Source organism: Callorhinus ursinus, unplaced genomic scaffold (assembly GCF_003265705.2).
Source record: "Callorhinus ursinus isolate GAN/ISIS: 27379988/994484 unplaced genomic scaffold, GSC_fseal_2.0 scaffold4, whole genome shotgun sequence".
Lineage (NCBI taxonomy): Eukaryota > Metazoa > Chordata > Mammalia > Carnivora > Otariidae > Callorhinus > Callorhinus ursinus.
In genome coordinates, this window is record NW_027397066.1 from 103,980,773 (window position 1) to 104,003,134 (window position 22,362).

Genomic DNA, 22,362 nt, shown 5'->3' on the forward strand with positions numbered 1-22,362 from the left:
GGGGGGGGGTTGAAATTGCAATTAAATAAGAATTATGTCTTGGTTAGTTGACATGAGATTTAGCATAAGTGACTCCATTTTGGGACTGCTGTCTCCTTTCTACCAATTCCCCCCTTTTGATTGGATTCTCAGTTTAACTGTGAAATATGATAAATATTTAAGGCATTAGCACCACTCACCGCTACCACTCAGTCATTCATACAGCTTTTGCCAATCTTCTGTGTGGCATTCATAGGTAATGACTTTTTTTTTTTTTTTTTGCTTAATCTCTAGGATATTCATAGACCACAACTTCAGGTTTACAGTTTTTAAGCTGGTCATTCTCTTCATTTCTTTTCTGATGTTCCAGTCTTAGAGAGATCATTTGCTTGGTGACTAGCAGCAGCAAACATGCATTTTAAAGCCTTTCAGAGAATACAATGTTCCAGGGAGATTACTATGATCATTATAAGCAGGATAATTCCCAATGTTTGGAATGTACTTCATAGCCTGGTCCTCCAAACCAAATCAATAAAAATTAAGTAAATCAAAGAAAGACCCTACTGAAGGAGTCACATTTGTAAGCCAAGTGGCTTGCTCAATGATCTCATTAAACTGAGTTTCAATTTCCACAAAAGCGTTAATCCAGGTGCAGCAGATGATGTTGGCCATAGCACAGATACCTCATCACTCAGCTAAAATTATTCAAGGGACCAACTTTGTCTAGTGAGTCTAAGGATTTTTGTTGGGTGGCTATTGTTTTTGCAGATTGTGCAGTACTTTTCAAGAGTTTAGGAGAGGCTTCTAATCATAGCCTCATTTACATTTACTTCCAACCAGAGAAGTAAGGCCCTGCCAAAGGAAGTGAATCCTGAATCATTAATTCCTTCTGGTAATTCCTTTCTAACTCAACAATGTAAATCTAGGGGAGTCGACCAGTGAGGTGTCTTTGTTTGTGGAAAGTCAGGGACACAGTTAGATAACCTAAGAGGCATTGCCTGGCTATGCACCAGCTATTTAGGCATTCATAGGTCCAAGGAGAATGATAACCACCACAGGAAAACAAAAAACAAAAAACAAACCCTGTAGGGGTATAAACCATTCTTGATTATATGGCACTGTTAATGGACAGATAGGAATTTTAATGACAAATCCAGTGGTCTGAGAGGCAAAGCCTCCCTCCCTTAGCAGTGGTGTGGGAGATACTGGTGATGGCATTATCTTTCCAGGCCAATGCCAGAGTAAAGGAAAGAAAGATAAGACAGGGTTTTATGTTCAGTTAGAATGTGAAGTCTTGATCTGGCATCTTGGAAAGAAGCTATCTACCTTGATGTCAGCTACTCCTCTTTCTAGTCAATTTGACTTGGAGATTTCCAGCACTTGTACAAGACCAGATGTCAAGTGGAGTTTTCTTTAACTGTGAGATGTTTATCCACAAGTCCCTGGAGTTTGGCTGCTCTCTGAGTAGTGAACAGCACCTGGTATAGTCCTTGCCAAGGAGATTGAAGGGAAGTCTTTGTTCTTAGCAATTCCAAATCAGAAGGGTGAGAGAAAATTGGAAAAGTTACTTTGGTGAGATGTAGCCAGATATTTGAGAAAAATAGAATTCAGGATCTGGTCCAATTTATAGGTATGCAACAAAACCTCAAAGACAACAGGTTTAGAATCTAATGTTTAGAAAGGTGCAAATATAATTTTTCTTTCTACAGTTAGTCCCATTTTAAAAAGATAATTGTAGTAAAACTAATTTGTTTGCATTATTTACAAAAGTGCATTATTTATGATTATTTACATAAGTGCAACAAAAGTAGTGACTGGCCATAGAAAGTTTTTAAGAACTTTGCTGTATCCTTAGAAGCAAGGTCCCAGGCCAGTTTTTCCAAGGGGCTTTTTTTTTTTTTTTGGCTCCATAAAGTCAACCTTAGTTCCTTAAAACTGTTTGGTCATATGTGAATATACACACATCTCTCTCAAATATGACATTCCAGTCAAGCCTTGGTAATATAACCAATATTTCCAATTTTGTCCTGTTAAAGGAAAATAGATTCTCATTTCATTTGTGCAAACAAATAACTATATTGTCATGAAACAACTATATTGCCAGAAAAAAATAGTTTCTGAATTCTGGAGGGATCAGGTAGGGAGAAAAAGCAAATGCTTTATCTTTGTTCACAAAGGTATACTTTACCAATCTTCTATAGGCCATAGCAAAAAGAAAAAAAAATAGAAACGAAAAGAAAAAAAAATGTTTCTTACATCTGGTAAAACAAAACATTAAAAACCAGCAGTGTTTTAAACAAAAGTCATGCAGAATTATAATCATCCTCCCTAGTTCCTTTAGTCTGTTATAATTAATACTTGTTCTACTTGAATGCAGCTTTTTCATTAGCTCTGAAAATTCTTACCCCATTCAGTTTTGTTTGATTTTTATTTTAAAGTTATCAGAAACCTGTATTTTGGAGTACTTTCCATGGGTCTTCTTGGAGATGAAGCACTTTTGCCAAAGTATCAGAATGAAATAACTGTCTATAAATGACAAAAGACTTAAAAATGACCATGATTAAAAATCTGATGCAAGTTCACTACAATTCACAAGGAAATGTGTGTAAAATATTACATATCATTTTAAGATAATAACTGGAATTATGACTGAAAACATTATGCCAAGATATATCAGATTTCCAAGAATTTTACATTATTTCTGGAACACTTATAACTTATACCTATACAGCATAAAAATGCCTTAGTATTATTTCTTATTTGACAATGTTTCCCAAATAATTTAACATATCAAATAAACTTAATTACTTTTAATGACTTAATATTTTTTTTTATGAGGAGAGAGACCAAATCTTTTTTTTTTTTTTTTAAAGATTTTATTTATTTGACAGAGAAAGATACAACGAGAGAGGGAACACAAGCATGGGGGAGTGGGAGAGGGAGAAGCAGGCTTCCCGTGGAGCAGGGTGCCCGATGCAGGGCTTGATCCCAGGACCCTGGGATCACGACCTGAACCAAAGGCAGACGCTTAACAGCTGAACCACCCAGGTGCCCCGAGACCAAATCTTTTGAGATGTTTCAGGGACCCTCTTGAAAATCCCAAAGTTAAATCAAGGTCAAAAAAACTTCGTTTAGAATTTGATTTTTGGGAAAGTTGTCAAAAAATATCAAAAGGTTTTAAGACCGTAGGTCACTATGAAATAATATTCAGTTATCTATTTAACCAAAGGGACAATTAAAGATTTCATAGGCAAATATAGAAGACTTCCTGGTTCTGAGTAAAACTTAATTATTTTAATATTGAGAGTCCTAGGCTTAAGTAATCAGACTTGATAAAAACAACACAGGAAATTATTTTGATGAAACACAGAATTCTTGTTTTTTAGGTATATTACTTTGAAAGGTAATGAAATCCTTTTATAATCTCCAAGAAGAGCAGACCAATGGACCAAGAAGACTTTGTCCTTTTAACAGACAGAAAACCAAATTCTGCTTTTACACCAGCTTTATTTTTGATATTAGGACTCATTTGCTTAATTAAATTCATTCTGATCTTAGCCAGAGTTGGTCACACATAAAATTCCTTTCCCTCATTGTTTTTAGTGGTTTTAGTTACATATATTAGAATTTTTCACTCTTAGAAGCCTTTGATTTCTAATGAAAACTAAGAAGTAAGCAATTATGAACTGTCTTTTATATTAGCATTCTGTGGATTGTCAGACTTATAAAAACTTTTTTATAATTTCTAGAAGCATGTACTTTCTCAAAGAAAATTTCTCAGCATGGCATAAAACATGTTTACAAATGAAACTATCTTTAGTTTCTCTGTAAAAGGAAGCTAAAAGTGGATAAGCTTATGTTCAATAACATGTTTCAGTATTTTATTTTATTTGTAAATGATCTGGATATTCAGTGGATATAACTTGACTCATAACTTAACCTAGCAAAACTTTAATGTTTCAGGTTACCAAAAAGATTTGGGAAAACTAAAATGTTTACCTAAAACTTTTTATTCTACTTATATCTATTTTATTTACTTGTTAAACAATTACATTTAGAATACTTATGAAAATTTCATCATGACAAGTTATTTTTATTGCTGACAAATTTATAACAGAGATAACATAAACTTATTTGATTAATAAATCTAGGTAAAGTAAAAGTTGTATGACTGCATTATATTCAATGTTGAAAACTCTAAGGACAGGTATATTTTTATTAAAATAACAAACTTGAACTAGTTTTAATATTGAACATTTTCCCAGATTACATGAACCCAAAAAGCATTTGGGTTAGTTTACATTATATTTTTGAGAATTTTTATGAATATTAAATTTATATAAGCTCATATTTATTTAAGCCAATTAAATATAGCTCTTTCACAAATTAATTTTAGTAATACCATCTGGAGGTAGAGGTGATAGAATTCTCTACCGCCAGATGGTATTATTAAAATTAATTTATATATATATGTGTGTGTGTGTGTGTGTGTGTGTGTGTGTATATGTATATATACTCACATAAACATACAGAAAGAGAGACATTGGGGCACCTGGGTGGCTCAGTTGATTTAGCAACTGACTCTTAGTTTCAGCTCAGGTAATGATCTCAAGGTCATGAGATCGAGCCCTGTGTCAGGCTCCGTGCTGTGGGGGTCAGCTTTAGATTCTTTCCTCCTTGCTCTTCTCTGCCCCCCTCTCTACTCCACCTGCTTGCCCTTGCTCTCTTTCTAATTTAATAAATAAATAATAAAATCTTAAAAAGAAGAGAGACATTATAGCTTCTATATACTTAATATTTCCCATTAGCTCAAATTCTAAATTACCTCCTTTTTTTTTTTTCTGATAAGAATTACCTCTCCAAAGTTCATACATTAACACTTATGTCTCAAAGACACAGTGAAGAATGCAAGTTATAAGCTTTCAAAGACAAATAGGAGATGTTTTGGGATTGGTAAAAATGAGTAAGTGAACTTTCAACTGCCTCTAGAGCTGGATTTTTGGTTTTGCAAAGATTTGTAAGATAAGGACAGTTGCTCTCAATTCCTCAAAGAATTGGGTTGCAACTTAAATGACATCATAGGTTGATTCACCCATAAATCCTTTTACAAGGGCTTTAGAAGGTTTTTCTTTCCTTCTGGATTCATAGTTTTATTTTAGCTTAGGGGAGAAAGCCTAAAAAAAATTCCTTTAGGCTCTGCAATTTGGCCAATTTCTGACCACAGAGCTACTTTGTAGTTTTAGCTGGGACAAATAGTAAATATTTTTGGCAGTATTGAATAACCCCTTGGACTGAAGAGGTGTCCCCAGAGAGGATGCCTAAGATATTTTGTTTTCCTCCTTCTACTGGGCGCTACAGACAGAGACCTGGGAGAGCTGACTCTGGCAAGAATTCTCACTCTTAGCTGGCTTCCACCAGTTTTATCAGGAGCCCATCTGTAGCTCTGGTATTTACCAGAATTTGGCTAGGTTTTTCATTATTTTTAACTTTAGTTTTCCCTTGGCTGCTTAAGACAATAGCAACAGTTTACCAGAAAATCCCTCAGAGTCCCATCAACTTTGGGAGAGTCCCATCAACTTTGGGAGATCCCCATTAGCAATGGGCCCTCCTTCAAGAGTAGACGTGTGGTGTCTGTAAGGTCATTAACTTGGCAGACTTTTTGCTTAAGGCCATATAAGAGGAATTCAGACAGAGGGTTACTAGAATGAGTACTCAAATAAAGGATAGAGGAAAGCAGTAAGACTTACATTAGCCTTACGTTTTTTTGTTTGTTTGTTTTTAGGTACCTTTTATACTTTGAATTTTTCATTAGCCTTTTGAAACAAATCTTTTAATGAAGCTATTTTGGAATTCTGAAGACTTTCAGAGGTTTTTGTATGCCAATTAAAATAGGTATTCCATTCTGTTTCTTTGATTTGGGAGTCCTTGCTTTTAAATGCACTTCTTAAATGATCTTACCTAATTGGAACATTCCTTATAAGGGCCACTGTAATTCTAGGTTATAATTACTTTGAGGGCTGGCAACACTTTAGTAGGACCCTAGCCGCAATTGGGGTTTAACCCACATTTTCTGTCCAGCCATATCTAGCTGCTAATTGGGTGTGACTCACTTATCTGCCCAGCTATATTTGAGGCTCCCGACCTGAGAGATACCAAACCAAGTTCTCAGGACACAAAACAAGCTTAGGAAGATTTTGCTATTTTTGTAAATATTTATTTCTTCCAGACCATAATCCTTAGACATAAAATAACCAGGTGTGTAGGAAGGTAGTAGAAATTCTTTAGATTTTAAGCATCCCATTTTTATTATAATTACTTTTTTCAGATAAGCCTTTGGGTCTCTCAGAACCAAGCTAGTACCGAAAAGGGATGTGCCTCTGGGTTGGTGATTGTACCATGTTTCACAGGGTACCTCACTGCATGGAAATTTGCTTGAGATTGGCAGGAAACCTAGTGTGAATTTCACTCATTCCATGACCAACTTATTCTATTACAAGAGTCTTTGATTTAGGTGGTAAGCATCACAGTAGCTTTTAAGTGCTTGACCAATGCCCACCAATTTTTGCAGCTTTTTGGCCTCTGAGATCCCTGTTAGCAATAGCCTTTATCTACATAAAACAAGACAAACGTGTGCCTCTTAACATGCCAGCAGCAACCAGAAGATGTTATTGCAGACTGGCCAAAAGAAGGCTGTGTGCAACACCAGCATTTCCCAGTGTAGATTAAAGCAACAGATTCCAGCAAATGGGGACTGTGGACTGGAACTGGGGAAAAGACTAAACCAGAAAGCTCCAGGAAGTGGGCACTGCAGATTGTAAGTGGGGAAGGGATTCCAGCCTACTGGAGAATTGCAGACTAAACCAAGAGCTGGGGACTAAGGTTTTGGATAGAAGCATCTGCCTAGCTCAAGCTGACTCACTAAGTCTTGGAGTGGAAAGCCGGTTAGGTTGGGAGCTCAACACAAAGAGAGCAGTGCTCAAAACCAAGAGTAACTTACCCAACGTCCTCAGAAATAGCTAGAAAGACAGTGAACTCAAAGGAATTCCTAGGGTCCTGAACCTGTGTTTCTTGTCCCTGAAGCTATTGAAAGTCTTTTTTAGTCTTGCCACTGCCACCAGATCTGTTAAACAACACAAATTCAACTGAGTAAATTTATAAATTGGCTTTATTCAACAACTCATGAATCAGGCAGCATGCCATTTAGCAATAGAAAGGAGCTCTGCCAATCTGTAGAAAAGAAAAGGTTTTTAAAGGCTAAAAGGGGGTGGAAAAATGAAATTATTAGCAAAATGTATTTTTTTAGGCAAGATCACCTTCCTAAGGGGAACAGAAAGGCTAGTACTGACAAAGTAATTCCATGTTGACTGGTTAAAAGTTACATTCCTAGAGTTCAAACTGCAATTAAATTCGGTATTAAGTCTTGGTTTGTTGACATGGGGCTTAGTACAAGGGACTCCATTTTGGACCTACTACCTCTTTTTTAACAATTGAGAAAAAATTTTTCCAAATTCTAGCTACTCTTAAAAGTTATGTGACTACTTATATTATCATTCATAAGAGATGTCATCAGCTATTATTTAGGAAATACTTCATTTTCTTAAAGCTCATCATTGATAATATATATTTGGATAGCTCAATTCACAAACTTTGATTAACTGTCATTTAGAAAACTAGTAAACCTATGATCCAGCAATTGCACTACTAGGTATTTACCAAAAGAATACAAAAATACTAATTTGAAGGGACACATGCATCCCAATATTTATAGCAGTGTTATCAACAATAGCAAAACTATGGAAAGAGCCCAAATATCCATCGACTGATGAATGGATAAAGAAGTTGTGGTATATTATATGTAGGAATATATATATATTTATATATATAATACTATATTACTCAACCATAAAAAAACGAAGTCTTGACATTTGTAATGACATGGATAGAGTTAGAGAGTATTATGCTAAGCAAAATAAGTCAGAGAAAGACAAATAATATATGATTTCATGCTTATGTGGAATTTAAGAAACAAAACAAATGATCATAGGGGAACGAAAGAGAAAGGAAAACCAAGAAACAACTCTTAACTATAGAGAACAAGCTGATGGTTACCAGAGGGGTGGGGGTGAGTGGGATGGGTGAAATAGGTGATGGGGATTAAGGAGGGCACTTGTGATGAGCACTGGGTGTTGCACAGAAGTGTTGAATTACTAAATTGTACACTTGATACTAAGATTACACTGTGTGTTAACTAACTGGAATTTAAATAAAAACCAAAAAAGGAAAAACAAAAAAATATGTGAAGAGGAAAAAAAAAGGGAAACAGTTAAAAAAAGAAAGGGCACCCATGCAATTGATATAAGACAATTCACATTAAAGACATGTAACTGTAGTGACTCTCATTGGCTAACTTTCTGTAGGACTAGGACAAATAAACCTCTTTTTTAAGTGGTTTATTCGAAGACTGAAGAAATAATCATGATAATTATAATAAATATATATTCTAAGGGAATATATGCTATTGTTTTAAGAACTGATTATTTGAAAGAGATGCTGTGATGTTGATACTGTTATAATTTTGTATCCTTCTCTATTTTTTCAAGTTATGACAAATAAGGGTTTCTACCAATACAGTGCTGCCTGCATGTTTATGTTTCTCCATCTAACTTTTTTGCGTGTGTTTGTGTGTATGTGTGCACATAATTGCATTGCCTTCAAGTATATCTTTTGAGATATATTTATATTTACAATGAGATCTGAGGAAGGCTGGGAAGATACTTATGTGTCTAGGTATTTATATCACCATTGTTTTAGTGTACTTTGTTTTATTTCTATTGAGCTTCATTTTTTGTTTTAAAATAAGTGTAAGTAACCATGCGGATATTACCACTTAGACATCCTAGTATAAAAAACTACTGAGGGGCGCCTGGGTGACTCAGATGGTTAAGTGTCTGCCTTCAGCTCGGGTCATGATCTCCAGGTCCTGGCATCGAGCCCTGCATCGCGCTTCCTGCTCAGCAGGGAGTCTGTTTCTCCCTCTTCCTCTGCCTTTCCCCGTTGCTCCTGCTCTCTCTCTCTCTCTCTCTCTCTCTCTCTCTCGCTCTGTATCTCTCTGTCTCGAATAAATAATAAACAAAATTCTTAAAAAAAAAAAACTCCTGAAATGTAAAATGATGTTATCTAGGATATGCAAGAAGTGAATTTGGGGTGAGACAAGGTGTGGATTTAAGGGGCAGGAAAGTGTAATGTCGTGCAGAAGAAATAGACCAGAGAAATGCAGGAAGGGTTGTTTGAAATTCAGGGAGAGGTAGGGATGCTGACAGTTTGTGCAAAGTGTGACTGCTTGAAGGCATAAAAATCACCTAGTACTTTGTGATCAGATCTGTTGGTGGGGGAGGGGAAGGCAGGAGAGGATGGGAGGGAGGGAGTAGGTTTACCTACAATTTTAAAAGAAAGGATTTTGAACTATGATTTTTTAAAGATTAAGCTCATGAGGTTGCTGTCCTTCTTGAATACATTTTCTCTTAAAAATTTTAGTAGCTTTCAAATGATCACTATTTTAACTTGTGATGTGAGGAATCAACATTTCTTTGGCCTTATGCCCAATAGAATGGATACCTCAGCTTTCTGTGGCATTCAGAATCATTAGCTGTTTCCTTTTTTGAGTAGCTTGCAATGAATTAATATTAATGCTTTTATTTTATTTTATTTTTAAAGATTTTATTTATTTATTTGAGAGAGAGAATGAGAGATAGAGAGCACGAGAGGGAAGAGGGTCAGAGGGAGAAGCAGACTCCCTGCAGAGCAGGGAGCCCGACATGGGACTCGATCCCGGGACTCCAGGATCATGACCCGAGCCGAAAGCAGTCGCTTAACCAACTGAGCCACCCAGGCGCCCAATATTAATGCTTTTAGATAAACCTTCATCCTATTTTCTACTCTATCCTCAACTTTTTACCTCTTAGTTGATTTTTTTTTTAAGAGAGAGAGAAGTGGGGGAGTGGCAAGAGGAGGGGGAGAGAATCTCAAGCTGACTCCATGCCCAGCCCAGAGCCAATGTAGGGCTTGATCTCACCACCCTGAGATCATGACCTGAGCCAAAATCAAGAGGCGGATGCTTAACAGACTGAGCCACACAAGTGCCCCTCTTATTTGAACGTGAAATATATATATCTGAAATGTTTTCTCTCTTACTAAGTCATGGCTGTTTTCTTTCTTCATCTAGTTTGAATAAAACTCAATATTGAATGCAAAGGTTTTCTTTTAATTTCTAGTCAACATTAAATTTTCCCACAACTATCCAGTGGACTGGTTTTAAAAGATTAATAGAATTATTTAAAATACTAATAAATATGTAGGTCATAAGCAAACTATACATCAATACATTTTTTATTATTTATACACTTTTCCTTAATTGCTAAATCAAACATAAAAATATTCGTGTGTTAGAGAAATTCTAGTAAGTCACTGGAGAATAATGCCTGGATAAAGGAGTTGGTTTTAGGAAGCAACATGTACATGTTGAACTTCATTTAAATATCATTTGAAACATATGTTGGATCAAGATACGCATCTTTCAGATGCATATGACTTTGTCAGTCTCTTGTTTCCTTTTATAAACAGAATTTTTATGCTTGTAATGGGCCAGGATACTCAAGCTTTGTTTCATGGTACCATACTTGTTTTTGAAAATACTACTCAAGGTTATAAAATGCATTTGCAATTTATAGCTATTTACTTTTAGAATTCCTTCCATGTGCTTTTGTCTCTGTGGTTCCTCAGGAGAGTAGAATATTTTTAACCAGCATTATTTCCACTGCACTGCCGCTGAAATACGATATTTGTTTCTCATGGTATTGCTGATACTGCATATTTTGGATATTAAATAAATAGACTTTTCAAAAGACCTAATTAAATCATTACTCTTGGCCAGACATTTTCAGACATTCACCAGAACTATTAATTCACTGCATCAGCTGATTTTGAATATAAAAAATTGTTTTATCAACATAATTTGATGCCTTTGCTTCTGTTCAGAAGAATTATCATAACTTAAGAGCATTAATTATGACGTTATTTTGTGGACAGGACATCTCTAAATTTCAAACCATTTGTGTAATAGCTTTAAATATGTGTTTTTGTTCCTTTGCCTTCCCCTAATTTCCAAATACTTGCCATTTTTAATAGGTCAAAATTGAATGTAGCTGTTTCATACCTGGACTGCTTTACCAGAATAATGGAACTTAGTGAAACAGAATAAATAGTACAGAAAGTAGTCAGATTAGAAGTCTAAAATTCTTAGTGAATGTTTTTGTTAAACCATACCATTACAATAAATATGTAAGCTACCCCACGTACACCTAAATATACAAGATACATGTGGTATTGTGTTAAACTCAGCTATTCCATTACTAAATTAAAAGGTGCTTTGAGGCATTCACTTTACTAAATTTTAGATTGGCTTTGAGAATGCAGTACAAAAATGGAGCAAACGCCACTAAACATGTATTTTGAAAGAGTATTTTTGCCTTTGACTGTTAGAAATCATACTCTTATATGTTTGGCCATGAAGGAGAAAACATATCTAATCTGTGAAGGAAAGAATGGAAGCCGTGGGTACCATATTCTCCTGGCATACCAGCCTTATAGTCCTACACATCCTAAATTTATGTTCTTCCCAATATCTTTCTTGAGAGTTCTTAGCCTGGATATTTTGATAAGTAAATTTCTAGAGGTTAATAATTGTAAAGAGCATGCTTATTTTATGTAAGTATATTTAAATCAAAAAGGAATTTTTGGAAGTCAATGATTGCCACACTAATTATACCTCAGTGTCAAAATGCAACAATTACATACAATAGGAAATCAGAAAACATACTTTTCCTGGGATATATAGCAACTCTGTTGTATTTTTATTTAAAGTATTCATTTACAGGAATCTATCATCAAATGCACTTAACCCATTACATAAAAACAGAAATAAAAATAACAGCTAACATTGTCATATACTTTCTGAAGGAGCATTCTAGGTTTTTTACATGTATGAACTCATTCAATCTTCACAGCAGCCCAATGTGGCAGGTAATGGTATTGTCCTGATTGCCCTGATAAAGAAACATCAGCTCATAGAGGCTAAGTATAAGGCTCAAGGACACACAATTAACAAGTGGCGGAGCAGAGATTCAACCCCCAAAGCCTCAGATCTCAACCAGTGCAGTGTATAATATTTAACTCAATATTTTAATTATAATATACATAATTAAGAAATATCTAAATCAAACTGCTTGTAATTTCAACATTGGACTGTCAAGTTTATAATATATTTAATATATAATATATTTTAAAATAAAATATATATAATGTATTTTAAAATACTATGAGGTTAGCATTCCCCATCATCAAATCCAGATGGGTTCTTTACTTTAAATTCTTTTTTTTTTTTAAGATTTTTTATTTATTTATTTGACAGAGAGAGACACAGTGAGAGAGGGAACACAAGCAGGGGGAGTGGGAGAGGGAGAAGCAGGCTTCCCGCCGAGCAGGGAGCCTGATGTGGAGCTCGATCCCAGGACCCTGGGACCATGACCTGAGCCGAAAGCAGACGCTTAACGACTGAGCCACCCAAGCGCCCCTTTACTTTAAATTCTTCTAAATTTATTTTTCTTTCTTTCTTTTTTTTTTTTTTTGTGACTTTGCTAAGATCTACTCTCTCTTGAAACCTTCCTTTAACCTCAATTAGTGCCTATGAAGTGATGTGCTTAAATAGCATTGAGTACTTAGTAAACACATGAAGAATGTTCTGTTTTTCTCAACTTTTCTGTGTCCTCTGCCAACTTTCTAGTTTAGACTTCAAAGTTTTGAGGGCCACCGCTCAAAGATCTAAGAGTACGTAAGAAATCACCCCTGCTTTCATTTTACAGAACATGGACTTGGAACCTACAAAGAATACAGACTATAGTTTCACCTTGAGGAACTGAAGCCCCAGCCTCTTGGGGCCAAACTCTACTCACTCTTTCCCTTCTCCAGCCTCTCCCCACTCTAGTTCTTCCTACATTATTAAGAACCTTGAGAGATTGTTTCCATTTAAAACAAGATTAGTATTTTCTTGGCCATAAAATTCAAGGCAGTTTGTGTTGAGGGTGAGATTCTCAAAAATATACCTATAACCTAACATTTTAGTTTGACCTCCTTCTTCTACTCTTCATTTAAACTCTCCACTCTAACAAACTGTTTAACAGTGAGTACTCCAGACATATCATTCTCCTTCCCTCTGCATTTTTGTTTAAACTGAAATGTTTCCTTAGTCTTTGCTTAAAAAAAAAAAAAAAAAAAAATTCTACAAGCCCCAATTCAGCTCCATATACACTCTCCTTTATTGTCTTCCCTAAAGAAATCAACTCAAAACAATCCATCTCTCTTCTTGGTTCTTACAGTGTCTATTGCAAGCCTCCTCCACTTAGCACTTGTCTCATTTAATTACCTTCTCATGCTGAATCAGAAGGAACATGAGCTCAGAGTCAGGCAGACTTGGGTTTAAAATCCACACTAACACTTGCAGTGTGACTATGTGTAAGTTAGCCAGCATCTCGGAACCCAGTGTCTTCATTTGTGAAATGGCACCTCATGAAGTTGTGAATTGAAGTGAGAGGATGCATACATAGTGCTGTCACAGTGCCTGGCACAGAGCCACCCTTCAGCAAATCTTCTGGTTATGAGGTTAATAATAGTAGTGTCATTTGCATTTTCTGTAGTGACAGCTTGTCTCCTTTCTATGTGTACATTTTATGAGTTAAAAAATATATATAACTAATACTGATGGCTGAGATTTTCTGTGTTATTTAATGGATGGGTGGTGAAAGACGATGCAGTATACTACTTTGGTTTCTTATCTTTTGAAATCTTTTAATATCTTATCAAGTAAAACCAAAAGCCTCACTTTGTCGAATACATACTCAACATAAGAAATGGTGTCCTTAACTGTTCTACTTCTAACAATTCAGATGCGGATCTTTTCCTCAGGGTGCAAATGCTCTGGTCACATACACTATCATTAGTGGAGCTGATGACAGTTTCCGCATTGACCCTGAATCTGGAGATCTGATAGCCACCAAGCGGTTGGACAGGGAACGCCGTTCCAAATATTCTTTGTTGGTTCGGGCAGATGATGGTCTTCAATCCTCAGATATGAGAATTAATATCACTGTCAGTGATGTGAATGATCACACGCCCAAGTTCTCCAGACCTGTGTACTCTTTTGACATCCCAGAAGACACAACCCCAGGTACGTGGCATACCTTTAAGTATGTTTTGCAAAGATCTCTTTTGACTACAATTATGGACCATGTTTTGTCTGCTCTTAATTAGTGACTAGTTTTTACCATATGCTACTAGGTATAAAAATATATGTGCTAGGTATTTTAGTCTGTTAATTAACCACCTTCGATACAGTTCCCAAAAGAATCGCTAGACTTTTGAGAGCAAATGAGGTTAGCAATTCATCTGATTACCAATTACAAATACTTCTGTTTCTGAAAGTATTTGTGATGAGTTGTTAATTTTTCTGGCAACAACAGTTTTGATACTGTTTTCCCACTTTATACTCTGTGATATTTTACAGCCCATTTAAACATTTATGTGTTAATATCATTTCTAAATGCTGACTTTTAAAAAATGATCATTTAACATGTTGTACTTTGCTACCTCTGCATCCATTCTGAGTCAATGTACTTCAGAAAGTCATTTGCAAGACAGGACTACATCTTTATTTTTAACATATTTTAATTTGTTATAAAAATTAAAATAAATGGATATTATAAAAATTCTAATATGATTATAGTGCTATGTAGACAAAGCAGAAAGAAAAGCACATGAAAATCTGTGAATACTAGCTCTAACACTTAGAGCGTCTGTGGCCCGGGGCAACTTCACTCATTACTCTTAGCTTCAATTTTACCTTCTGCAAAATGGAAACAATAATTCCTGTTAGAATTAGGGTAAAGGTTAATTCAGAGATTATATCGTAATTTAGAGAACACATCATATATACCGTAGCTAACATGGGGCTTAGGAATTAGCATGTACTCAGTAAGTGTTAGTAGAATCTCGATCCTGAATTGTCAACTTGCCTCTTTGAACATATTATGTTGTGATTGTTAAGTTTGAGTACTAAAGATCCATATTTCTGGTGTGTGTTTGCTTCATTTCCATTATTGGAAATTCTTATCTAAAATTGAAATTTTATTCCGAATTACATTTGGAATGATTTTGCGTAATAAGGCATATGTTGTGGAAACTCATTTGACAAAGAAATTAAATATTTATAGACTACTTCTCACTGCAGTTTTCCCTTCACTCCCCAACATGAGTTGTGCAAGTCCTTCATGAAATTATCATCACATTTATTTCTGCCTTAATTATAGCAATGACCACACGAGCTATCAAGTGATATCCACTGAGTTTAAGTCTGCATTATTTCTGGGGACCCCTAGTTCCTGATACTAGCAATGGGCCCCCATATATGTTCACTGCAATCACCAATATGTTCACGAATTGGTAGTGCCAGGCAGAAAAATAGTGTCAGAAGTATTATTTCTCCAGAACATTTACACTGTAACATAAAATTTGCTGAGTATTTAATATGCTATGTGTTTTGTTAATATTTGGGAAGGCTGGTATCAGTGTTAATATAGAAATCTGCAGACTGTTGTGTTCACTATATTTTCATAGTGATTCTCTAGTTAAAATATTTTACTGTACAAATAAAATTTGTTGGTGTCTGTATATATTCTCTTGGTAATATCCTTATCCCATTAATTTTAGACTATTAATTTATTTTTTTGATAGGTTCTTTGGTAGCAGCTATTTTAGCTACAGATGATGACTCTGGTGTGAATGGAGAAATTACATACATTGTGAATGAAGATGATGAAGATGGCATATTCTTCCTGAATCCAGTTACTGGAGTCTTTAATTTGACTCGAGTATTAGATTATGAAGCACAGCAATATTATATCCTCACTGTTCGAGCTGAAGATGGTGGGGGACAATTTACTACCATTAGAGTTTATTTTAATGTACTAGATGTAAATGATAACCCACCTGTTTTCAGCTTAAATTCATATAGCACATCTTTAATGGAGAATCTACCTCTAGGATCTACTGTTCTTGTGTTTAATGTTACCGATGCAGATGATGGTATGTACTTTATTTTATACACTTAAAAAATTTATTAAAAATGTCCTCAGATTTATATTATATTTATTTACCGTGTTCAGTTGTCACAAAGGGGGACAGATTTATGATTTAACTATAGAGGATTAAAATTAAGTGCTTTAGGCTTATTAGAAGGATGAACTAAGGTATCTACCATGATTATTTTTGTAATATGGTCAGTTAATAGATGACTACTCTCAAATGGAAAAAAAATTAAGTGCTTTATCAGTTAAATTATTATTTATAACAATTACACAGCATGCACTGTTATCATTCTATAATATTTTACTTCACTTTTTACAGTATCACAGCTTAATAATGTAGAAGTCATAGAAGAGATTTTTACTAGTTTTTTGTCAGATTAATAAAAATATTTGTTTGTATATATTATTTTAACATAAAAAGGATAAAATTTGGAAGCAAAAGGAAAACCAACATTTTAAAAAATACTTAATGCATAATTAATTTTACATTTCTGACTGAAAAGTTCTAATAATATTCTAGCAAGCTTTCATGCTTGATTCAAAGGACAGTCTCAGATCTCTTTAATTTATGCTATATAATCAAGTTGAGATTTTGCTTTCAATCTAGACTTCACATGTATTTGATTTTATTTATTGCAAAAGCATTTGACAAACTTTCTTTTAAAATATAACTCTCAAAAAATAAAATAAAATATAACTCTCCTGGTCTTTCTTCTAAGATGTGTTTGTCAGTACACATATCGGATAATACAGGACTAGAGATAACATTGTGCAGATTATCAGTCTTTAACTGAACTGTTTGGAAAGTTAATACCTTGTTTCCCCTTTTACTGGATGAGTTCAATGTCCTATCGCTTGAGAAAACAAGGGGCAGAACTTTAAAGAGGAAATAGGTTTCTAGCCTGAGGACAAGCTTAGTGACATAGGCATATCAATCTTAATTTAGAATTTCCTGATTCTTACTGACTTGGATGAATGATTAAAGTAATTTCAGAATACCATCCTATCTCAACATTCTCCTCTATACTTAGTTTCCTTTCAGGATTGTCTACAAGTGTCCCTGAGAAAGATATGAGGGGCAAAAAGCACAGTATTTTATATATGTTTCAATTCATAAAATTGGAAATACTTTCTTCAGAATTCTTTAAGGGCATTTTGAAGTTTTCCCCCCTTATGTTTAAGTAGTTAATACTGGTCACAGGAATATATCAAAAATAGAAGTATCTGTAATACTAGTACTACTACTGTTGCTAATAATATTAATAAGAATAACTGAAATTTGTGGCATATTTAGTAAGTAACCAGTCTAGGCCTAAGAACATTGCTCACCCCGTTTCACGTATATCAGCCCAGCTCAGCTCAATTAGACTTTGTATACCATTGAGCTTAATCTCTATTTTGGGAGTTGATTTCTCTATTATAACCTTAGTTTATCTGCTCCCTGGATATGAATATCTTATTTGTCCTTGTGACTGGTCCTGACTTTTCTGTAGTGAAGAATTTTCTGCCATGTTTCTTTGTGATTCATTATTATGCATTAGAGAGAGACCATTGTTTCATAGGATTGTGTGCTCTTCTGGACTAAATTTTATTTATCCTCATACCTTCAATTATCGGGACCTGAAAAATAGCAAATAAGAAACTTTCTTTGTGAAAATCTGCGGGAATATTCCACACACACATATGCACAGACATACATTAAGCATTGACTTCTACTTAATTTTCATGCATTTTTTTCCCTTTAATTGTGTTTGTGTTGGGTAAAAAGTGTCAAGCTACATTTTTCCATTGTTTCAGTTTTGAATACTTTTATCAGTGTAATTTCCTGTACCTTGACCTAAAATATAGGACATGGTTCCTATTCTTTCTGAATTTCAAGGATAATGATAAGACTGTACAAGGGTAACCTTGTTTGTTTAAAATTGCCAACTTGGTCACACTGAATAGTTCTCAAAGTATTTCACAAACAGTATTATTTAGACATTTTTTTAAAATAACAAATTCATCTTGGGGCACCTGGATGGCTCAGTTGGTTAAACATCTGCCTTCGGCTCAGGTCTGAAAGGTCCTGGGATCAAGCCCCGCATCGGGCTCCCTGCTCAGCGGGGAGCCTGCTTCTCCCTCTTCCTCTGCTGCTCCCCCTGCTTGTACTCACTCTCTCTGTCAAATAAATAAATAAAATCTTAAAAAAACCCCAAACCCCCCCCCAAAAACCAAATTCATCTTAATCTCTGATCAAAACTTTCCTGATGAGGAAATATTATCATCTGAAGAAATTTTATATAAAAATAAAGTTACTATTTTCTGTTCTCTATAACCAGATTCAGAGTTCAACATCAAATTTGAGATTACAGAATCTTTTAATAAGAATAGGTCAAATATCTTAACTATATTCACAAGATAAATAGTGTATGTATTAATCTCAAGGCTTCCCTATATACAGTGTAAAAAGTATTATATTGAGGCAAACTTTTATAAACTTAACTTCATGGGAATATACTGGCTTTGATAATTATTATGTTATTATCCTAGAAATAAATGCATATGCTCTTCAAAATATTGGGAGTCATAGAGTGTTCTGAGAATAAAGCAATGGTAATGCTGAATAAGTTCACCTGTCCATGCTTGGTACAATTGCAAATCATTCAAATGAAAGGAGTTTCATATTCCAGTGACTTGGTGACCTTGTTGGAACTGCTTCATAAAGATGAATGCTGTCTGAAGCAGTTCCATGGGTTACAGCTGTGTGATATGTAGACAAATGCTAGCTTATCCTAGCATAATTAGACAATGTTTGCGAACTGTTAAATAAATACACACATTTCATAACAGAACTATATTCCTATAGTTATGTGCTATATTTCCTGGAACTAAATTATTCCTGAGACTGAAAGAAAAACAAAAAACAAAAAACAAAAAACCCAACACAACCACACACACACAATAAAACTTTCAGAAGGAATCATGTGACTAAACCACTTTCAGAACATTGAACACAAATGATTAGAAGTATGAACAGTTTTAAGTTTAAAGACCCGGTGAGCTATAAAACACCACTAAAGTCAAATCCTGATACTTATGGGTAGATTACAGAATTTTAAATAATGTATGTACTGTTTCATGATTTGAATATTTGATTCAAAGAACAGAGAAAGACAAATTGTCTGGCTTCTCTATTTTTTTGGATACTACAAATGTTTCTATCTATCCACATTTCTTTTCTAGCCGTAAAGCACATGCCCAAAGTCACTTAGATTTGTCAGAAATGAAAAGTTCTTTTCTTTACAGTGAAGTAAATATAGGCGGCTTTTGTGGCCTGTAATTGTAATAGTAAGGATTCATGAAGTTCCTGAGATGAGAGCTGTTTCTTCGATGGTGTGGCAGTATTTTGTATAGGAGTTGTTATACTTTTATGTTTATTTTCTCAAAGATGATTGTTGTCGTGAGTTCATTGTAATGCTATTTAATATCTGTATCTGTCATTTTGAATTTGAATATAAAATCAAATTTTTCTTTTTTCATAATTCTTGTTAAAGTTTAATACTTATTACTTATCCCACCCACCTACCCCACCAAACCTTTTCCCTTAAAAAAGAGGCTGCTCTGCTGTTTACAAGGAGGCTATAAAGTCTTGGTATCATGTTCTCTTTTTGCCTCTGAAATTTAGTTGTTTACTCAGGAAATAGCAAACACTGTGGACTGAGGGTGTTCAGATCCTTGCTTTAATTGCTTGCATTCCAATTGATTTATGTAGAAATGCTAGGTTATCACTTCGTAACCATGTGTACTTTTGTCAGTTTTTCTGATTTCTTTTGATCTTGGGCATAAAAAATTTTTATGCTTTCACAGAACTAAATTTTATATCTCTGCTTGCTGGTATTATTTTATCCAGATGTTTTCATAACTTTTTCTCAGTAATAATTGGATCTGAATTTGTGCCTCAAAGAATAAGAATTCAATATTTACTGATAGATTTAACCATAAGAAATGCAGAAAATTTCCTTAGTAATTTGACTTAGAATATATAAAAAACATAAATTTAAATCAAATTTATTTCTAGGAATATGTATGTGTCTATATATCCCTATATGACATCTACATCAAATTTCCATTAATTGCACCAATTGATGGAACTGTTCTTTGCACCAGTTGATGGAACTTTTTCTTCCCTCATTCCTGTGGAATTTTAAGTCAAGGGTTGAGGAAGGCTGTTGACCTCGTTCAATCCAGATCTTAAAATCCTCTTTATCTCCTGCTGGAAAACTGACCTGTGGCCTCTGTTCGCTTTATTTATTCATATTTTTCCTGATCTTCAGAGTCCTAATTATTCTGAACTTTACACTGCTTTGTTCACTCGTGAATAGTTTTAAGTAAACTATAAAGATTAAAAGCCACAACTCATAATAAGGGGGGAAATCCAAACTTTTCAAAGATCTACTCAATCCTTGTTTATCTTAGAAATTTTTATGAATAAAACAGCGTCTAAAAGTTATTTTCATACGTATTTCTTCTCTGTATCAACATACAGATAAAGGATATTAGATAGAGACAATAAAATCACAGGAAAAGAGTAATTCTAGCATGTTTTTTTGAAAGAGCAGACAAGCCTTACCTAGTAGAAGAGAAAATCCCATTACTCTACTCAAACTTGCCTTTGTAAGGAACCTGACAAGTTTCAAGAAAAGGTAAAAGCTAACTCAAGTAGTCATAGAATCCCGAGAAAGAGTATTTTGCAAGAAAAAAAGAGAAAAAGAGTGATTAAATTGTTCTAGGAGACTCTTGGCACAGAGTGGACATCATTTCTGACACCTTGATAGTTTACTTAAAAAAAAAATTTTTTTTAAAGATTTTATTTTTAAGTAACCTTTACACCCATCGCTGGGCTCGAACTCACAATCCCGAGATCAAATTGCATGCTCTGCTGACTGAGCCAGCCAGGTGTCCCTGATGCCTGAATAGTTTAAATTAACTTCAGAAGTAGAGGAGCTATTTGTAAGCAATTAATGTAACTCAGCAGATTTTCCCTAGCATAAAATCTCAGAGTATAAAATCTTTATTAAGAATAAATTATCTAGGGGGCGCCTGGGTGGCTCAGTTGGTTAAGCGACTGCCTTCAGCTCAGGTCATGATCCTGGAGTCCCGGGATCGAGTCCCGTATCGGGCTCCCTGCTCAGCAGGGAGTCTGCTTCTCCCTCTGACCCTCTTCCCTCTCGTACTCTCTTTCTCTCATTCTCTCTCTCAAATAAATAAATAAAATCTTAAAAAAAAAGAATAAATTATCTAGAGGCACACTATATTTCTTAGCAACACTTATGATATCCTACAGTATCCCAACATCTTTAGGATAAGATATAAAAATGTACATGGCATTATGCACAAATGAAGAAAACAGTATTCTGGGGCAAGAAATCAGTTTTATTTCTGTTTTCACTGCTTATCTGTTACTGACTTTTAAATTATTTACTAAAAACGATTGGCCAATCCACTCTCCACTCATTTTTTAAGAATATTCTCTGTAATCATTTTTTGAAATGAGAAATTATATATATATTTTTACAATTAAAAAGTGACACACGTTCCTAGGAAAAATAGATAAAATAGTATCTAAATATAGCCCAATAAAAGTGTGAGCATTTATATTTGCAGGCTCTTATGTATAATTTTACTGCTAACATTTCCTTCAAAGAATACTTTTAAAACACATTAAATGTACATAATAAAATTTGAGAGAGAATTATTTTCACAAAGGCCATTAGCCAGATGCTTAATAAGAATTAAAAAGTATTTATTGGTTCTGACAAGAAATGTAAAAGTAGACTTAAAACATCCATGACTAATGCCATACATCAGAAAATTTTATTACCCTTCCCTGAAAATTGGTGTCAGCCTCAATAAATTATTGAAGTTCTAAATGTTTGGCTAACAGTATAGAGTGTGGCTCTGTTAATGCTGAACCCTCAGGAGCTATGTTACAGAAATAAGGAAATGTATAGAAAAAATATTTGCTCCCTGGAATATTTTTCTCCTCTTTATTTTTGTAATTTAACATTTCAACGTCGTAGTAAATAGCACGCAGTATATAGATCATTCATTTGACGATTTTAAACATTTTTTCACATGAAAAGTTAACAGGCAAGGAATTATGTGTATGTATGACTTACAAAAAAATTAACTGCAGCTACATCATCCA

At 34.5% G+C, this 22,362-nt stretch overlaps 1 protein-coding gene across 1 annotated transcript in view; it reads left to right on the forward strand.

The window, feature by feature from the left end:
• FAT4 (FAT atypical cadherin 4) overlaps positions 1 to 22,362 on the forward strand; it is a 172,241-nt gene that overhangs the window by 74,444 nt on the left and 75,435 nt on the right. Inside the window, exons 3-4 of the mRNA XM_025873981.2 lie at positions 13,996 to 14,257; positions 15,820 to 16,170. Coding sequence (XP_025729766.2) covers positions 13,996 to 14,257; positions 15,820 to 16,170 — 613 coding nt within the window. The remainder of the gene's footprint in view (positions 1 to 13,995; positions 14,258 to 15,819; positions 16,171 to 22,362) is intronic.